Below are 6,082 nucleotides of genomic sequence, written 5' to 3'. Positions count from 1 at the left end.
TCCCTGTGTGAAACGGATGGTGACGGAGACGAAGGAAAGCAGACCCCCCATCCACACCAATGGTTCGCCCACAAATATACAGTCAATTCACTTTACAGTGTGTTCTGTGAAGCGCTTTGGGACGTCCTCCCGACGTGAAAAGCGCTATATCAAATGCAAGGATTATTATTATTATTATGGTGGCTTTCACATTATGCTCACCCCCTATTATCTGTCTTCAAGTCCCACCTCTTCTGCCACACCTCTTCTCCCTCATCCCTGCACCCCCCACTTTCTCCTCCCTCCTCCACCCTCTCCCCCACTTTCTCCTCTCTCCCCCCATTCTGTGGATATCTGACCCATCTCTGTAAAGTACTCTATTTTTCCATTTGAAGGGCACTATATACATTGTAAATAAATGCAAGTTGGTGCTGTTCTCTTCTTACAAAAGCCTTGACTATTAATTATATCCTTCCATTTGATTTCGCGCTTTCCCCGTCTTGCAGACGTTCCAAAGCGCTTCACAGAATACACTGTAAAGTGGATTGACTGTATATTTGTGGGTGAAACGCGGCAGCCAATTGCGCACAGCAATGTCCCACAAACAGTCGTGGATTGGAGTGACCAATTTATTATTGTTTTGTTTTTTTGGAGGGATTATTTTTAATTTATTATTGTTTTTTTTGAGCCATTATTATCAGGCAATGTGGAGGAAGGAAATTTGTCGGCGGTTTCACTCTGACCTGCCGGGAATCGAAACATCAATTAAATTTTTTAAAAAAAAATGAAATCAGCAATGATGGGATCTGCAGCTCTGTGTGTGTCTGACACACAGGTATCCAGTCCGCGCAGGCGCACTCTCTCACTGGCCTGCCCAGTCCGCGCAGGCGCACTCTCTCACACTGGCCTCCCCAGTCCGCGCAAGCGCACTCTCTCACTGGCCTCCGCAGTCTGCGCAGGCGCACTCTCTCACTGGTCTCCCCAGTCCGCGCAGGCGCACTCTCTCACTGGCCTCCCGAGTCCGCGCAAGCGCACTCCCTCCCTCTCGCTCTCTCGCTTGACAGGTCCGCTCCGTTTTGCTTTACGACACTCGGCTCGGGGCGGGTCGCAAAGCGTTGTCAGGTGAATCCCACTGACGGCCGCGCCAATGGCGGCCTACGGAGGCAGTTTCGAGAGTGAGAGAACGATCAAGGAAAGGAGGGAAGTGAAACAGAGAGCGCGGGAGGAGGCCGTGACCGAGGTACAGTCCAGGCTGTGGCGAACGCGGCAGCCAATTGCGCACAGCAATGTCCCACAAACAGTGGTAGATTGAAAATGACCAATTTATTATTGTTTTTGGTTTTGGAGGGATTATTATTAGGCTCTGTGTGGAGTAAGGAAACTTGCCCAAGGTTTCTCCCTCTGCCTGGAATTGAACTCAGGTCTCTCACTTGCAAAGCGAGTGCTCTAACCACTGAGCTACAGGACCCCACCCACTGAGCTACAGGACCCCACCCACTGAGCTACAGGACCCCACCTTGATAAGATGTTATAAACATTCAAGTTCCTTATACCGCTGGGGTTTAGGTGTTGGATTTCGGCCCAGAGACAACAGCAACTTATATTTATATAACGCCTTGGAGCACCGTGGAGACAACCAGATGAACCTGGTTTCAGCAAAAGTTGGATTTGCAGTGTGCAATCTAAACACAAATCAAATTGAGTTCCGTTCAATGTTCACTTGAAATCCTGATGGATAATGTAACAAACTGCTCACAAAAATTTCAAGGGCTGTTTTTAATATTCTTGAAGAATTTGTTACACAGTTTGCTCTTAGTACTTTTTAAAGACATGGGGATTTAGTGGGCAAATGCAGCAGCCAGTTTTGTGTGCAGCAATGCCACATAATGCATTTTATAACTTCTTTTTTTACTCTTCCTGACTTATCCTGGAGTGTAGTTCTGCAGGTGCCAGCTATCCTTTCAGAGTCTCATCCAAATAATAATAATAATAATAATAATCCTTGCATTTGATATAGCGCTTTTCACGTCGGGAGGACGTCCCAAAGCGCTTCACAGAACACACTGTAAAGTGAATTGACTGTATATTTGTGGGCGAACGCGGCAGCCAATTGCGCACAGCAATGTCCCACAGTCGTAGATTGAAAATGACCAATTTATTATTAATTTTGGTTTTGGAGGGATTATTATTAGGCTCTGTGTGGAGTAAGGAAACTTGCCCAAGGTTTCGCCCTGACCTGCCGGGGATTGAACTCAGGTCTCTCACTTGCAAAGCGAGTGCTCTAACCACTGAGCTACAGGACTCGTAATCGGGTTCCTACTCACTGCTAGGTAAACAGAGGCATGTGGAGTAAGGAAACTTGCCTGAGATTTCGCCCTGCCCAGGAATGGAATAAGTGCACTAACCGCTATGCTACAGGATTCCATGGTTCAAGTAAGAATGGTTCAAGAGATCACATAGTCTGAGCATGTGTGCAGCCCCAACCATTCCTGGGTTTGGTCAAACCTGCAGTCAGAATATGGGCAGCACAAAAAACACAGATGAGACATGTGGACATCATCAGAGAGAGAGGGAGGAGAGAGTTGAGAGAGAAAGGGAGTGAGAGAGAGAGAGAGAGATAATGTAACTCTTTGTATTACCTGTTCAGTGTGTCAACAACAACAACAACAAAATTACATTTGTAGAGCACCTTTCACATCGGGAGGACGTTCCAAAGCGCTGGACAGACAGCTGAGGGTCGGGGTGGGGGAGGGCAGGGGCGGAAGCAGGGAGATCGAAAGCACGATCGAAGAGGAGGGTCTTGAGGTGGGTATTGAAGGTGGCGAGGGAGGGGGCGAGATGGAGGGAATGTGGGGTGGAGTTCCAGAGGGTGGGTGCAGAGTGGCGGAAGGCCCGCCCGCCGATAGTGGGGCGAGCAAGGCAGGGGACGTAAAGCAGACCGGAACCCGCTGAGCAGAGGGAGTGAACAGGATGGTAGGGGGTTGGGAGGTCGGAGAGGTAGGGGGACCAAGACCGTGGAGAGCTTTGAAGATGAGGACTAGGATCTTGAATTGTATCCTCTTGTGTGATGGGAAGCCGGTGGAGTTGGGCAAGGATGGTGGTGATAGGGTCACGGAGTTTGGTGCGGGAGCGGACACAGGCTGCAGAGTTCTGGATGATCTGCAGCCTGTGGAGGGAGGAGTTGGGGAGGCTGACAAGCAGTGAGTTTCCATCGTCGAGCCTCGAAGTAATGAAGGCGTGTTTGAGGGTTTTGGCGGCTTGCAGTGTGAGACAGTGTCGGAGCCGGGCAATGTTGTGGAGGTGGGGGAAGGCAGAACGGGTCATGGAGCGAATGTGTGATAGAAAGGATAGTTGAGGGTCGAACAAGACCCTAAGGTTTCAGACTGGCTTAGCAAGGTGGAGTGTGCAGCCATGGATGGTGATGCTGTCAGCGTCTGAGGTGTGGAGGCGCTGACGGGAGCTAATCAGGAGATCTTTGGTCTTGTTCACATTCAACTGAAGAAAGTTAGCTCTCATCCAGGACTTGATGTCTGACAGACATTCTGTCAGCACAGCAGTGGTCCTGGAGTCAAGGGTGGAGGCAGAGAGATAGAGTTGGGTGTCATCCGCATTCATGTGGAAGGTGACCCCATGTCTGCGGATGATGTCACCAAGGGGGAGCATATAGATATTGAAGAGGAGAGGGCCAAGGACAGAGCCCTGAGGAACGCTGCACGAAACGATCCGGGGGCTAGAGGAGAAGCCATTGGAGGAGATGAAGTGGAGGGGGTGTAAGAGGTACGATCTTAACCAATCAAGGACGGCGCCATTGAGGTGAGAGGAGAGGCGGTGGATGAGGATAGAGTGGTCGATGGTGTGGAAAGCAGCAGAGAGGTCAAGGAGGATGAGGAGGCAGAGGGAGCCCTGGTCGCAGATGGACAGAATGTCATTTTTCACTTTGACCACAACCTTTTCAACTGGAGAATTTCACAGCTGAATTCAAACTTTCTTCACCTGATGTCCAGATGCATAGACTTTGCAGGGGTAGGGAAGATGAAGAGGGGCAATGTTTTGTGATCATGTAGGAATACTCATTTTCTTTTAAAGTAAAGGGTTGTCCTCAGGGCGCCTCTAACTCCCAAAGACTTTCATCAAGTAATCAGAGTATGTACGTACCTCAGTGGACACTTCCTTTTCTGGTTTAAAGTAATCAGTGTTCACGCAAATATGAAATTGTCTGGGACAAAGTGCAATTTTTTTTCTGTCGTTGGGAGCGCGTGTTGTAATGGTGTTGGAGTGGATGCTGGACTGAGTTTATTATGCATAACAAATGCTTTCAGTAGAAGAGTAGAAAATGCTCAGATTTCCAAGAACTGTTTATTGAATTGTCTGTGACATTGAAAGGCTTTCTCAGTGCGTGTTATTGTTAGTTCAGTCTTTATTGAACACGTTTGAAAATTAAGTTTGAAAGAAGACAGGTGGAATATTGGCTAAAGTGTCAGTTTAATGTAGTTATTTAAATAGCTTCATTGCATATGCTTAGTTTTCAGATTATGAAGGAAACATAATGCCCTGTAAAGCATTTGCTTTTGTTGTGAATATTATCTAAATCAAGATCGAATTTAACCTCTTTAACATTTTTGTGCTTGATCAAGTGCTGTGGGATCTTCCACGTCCACCTGAACAGGCAGACGGGACCTCAGTTTAACATCTCAAGGACGACACCTCTGACAATGCGACACCCCCCACCCCCCCACCGCATACTGGACAGGAGTGTCAGCGTATGTGATTCCAAGTCCCAACATGGGACTTGAACCCACAACCTTCTGACTCAGAGGCGAGAGTGCTACACTGCACCAGGCTCAAAAAAGAGACAAAGTTTGACTGAACCAATATATTTATATTGTTGCTGTATGGAACTCTCAGTGGTGTAGTTTGAATATTCTTAAAAATGTTGATGGTTTCCAACATATGTCAAACATCAATCATGCCATTGATATAAAAACACACAAGAGAATAGTTGTGTTCCATGCATTAATATTCCAGGTCTGTTCAGAGTTACATCCAAATAAGGTATTCATGAAGGGCCATAATCGAAACGCCAGTAGAACAAACTTTATGGGCTGAAGATCCTGTACCTGTTAAATAATAACATTTAAGTCTGATACTCAATAAGAGAAATGACAGTGTTTTGGGAAAATGTAAAAAAATCTTTTGCTTAAGCAGAAAACAAAAATCACACTTTGAATTTGTTCAAGTTAAAAAGAGAAGCTGTTTTGTGAGAATACAATTGTGTGTTGTTGCTTGTATTTCTTTGGCCTTATTGACTAGCATGTCGTGTGAAGAGAATAACCAGCGATCCTGGTGCAGTTGCTCAGCCTGTGAGGAGAATCCTGTGTGGGAAAGCAATAAGGTGATTTCAGTCTGAAAGCTTTTGTTTGCTTAAGCAGAAAACAAAAAGCGCATTTTGAATTTGTTCAAGTTAAAATAAGATGCTGAGTGAGAATACAATAGTGCATTGTTGCTTGTATTTCTTTGGTGGTGTATGTCTATGAGGCTGGAGCCAGAAATTAGACTTTTAATGTGCTTTGAAAAATGATTTGAAAGGTAATGCTACTGTGGGTGGAGGGAGAGGGGGAGATCTCACTAAAAATTATAAATTGTGGGATCTTTGTCCTCCTCAACAGGCAGATGGTTTAATATCTCATCCGAAAGACGGAATGCCATGCTGTGATAAATTACTAGCTATAATTGTGGATTTCCATAGACTAGATATTTGTATTCAGATACAAGTGACTATTAAGTGTGATCTGCTGTTGGAGCCAGTAGAGGGAAACCTGGCACTTGCATTGGACTTAGTTGGCTATAACCTCTTGAGAAATGTGCAGAAGTACCCCAGTGATTACTCTGGAGTGTGGAATTTAACCAGAGCCCTCACTTAAAAAGCCATCCTACTAGAAACATAAAATCATAGCCAAATACTATGGGGAAAAAAATTTCAATCTACTAAAATACCAGGCAACGACATACTATATATACACATAACTGATTGAATGAAAAAGAGAAATATCCGTTAAAGTACACAGTACAATTGACATTGTGTCATTCATGTCACAGTTGTAGG

At 45.7% G+C, this 6,082-nt stretch overlaps 1 protein-coding gene across 1 annotated transcript in view; it reads left to right on the top strand.

Annotated features, from left to right (window-relative positions):
* The first annotated feature begins 1,070 nt into the window (after nt 1–1,070).
* Nucleotides 1,071–6,082, top strand: part of cwf19l2 (CWF19 like cell cycle control factor 2) — an 80,803-nt gene continuing 75,791 nt past the window's right edge. Inside the window, 1 exon segment of the mRNA XM_007904444.2 lies at nt 1,071–1,219. Coding sequence (XP_007902635.2) covers nt 1,127–1,219 — 93 coding nt within the window. The 5' untranslated portion in view covers nt 1,071–1,126.

The sequence above is a fragment of the Callorhinchus milii genome, unplaced genomic scaffold, assembly GCF_018977255.1.
Source record: "Callorhinchus milii isolate IMCB2004 unplaced genomic scaffold, IMCB_Cmil_1.0 Scaffold4, whole genome shotgun sequence".
Lineage (NCBI taxonomy): Eukaryota > Metazoa > Chordata > Chondrichthyes > Chimaeriformes > Callorhinchidae > Callorhinchus > Callorhinchus milii.
Note: the sequence above shows the minus strand (reverse complement) of the source record. Positions and strands in the feature narration are given on the sequence as shown.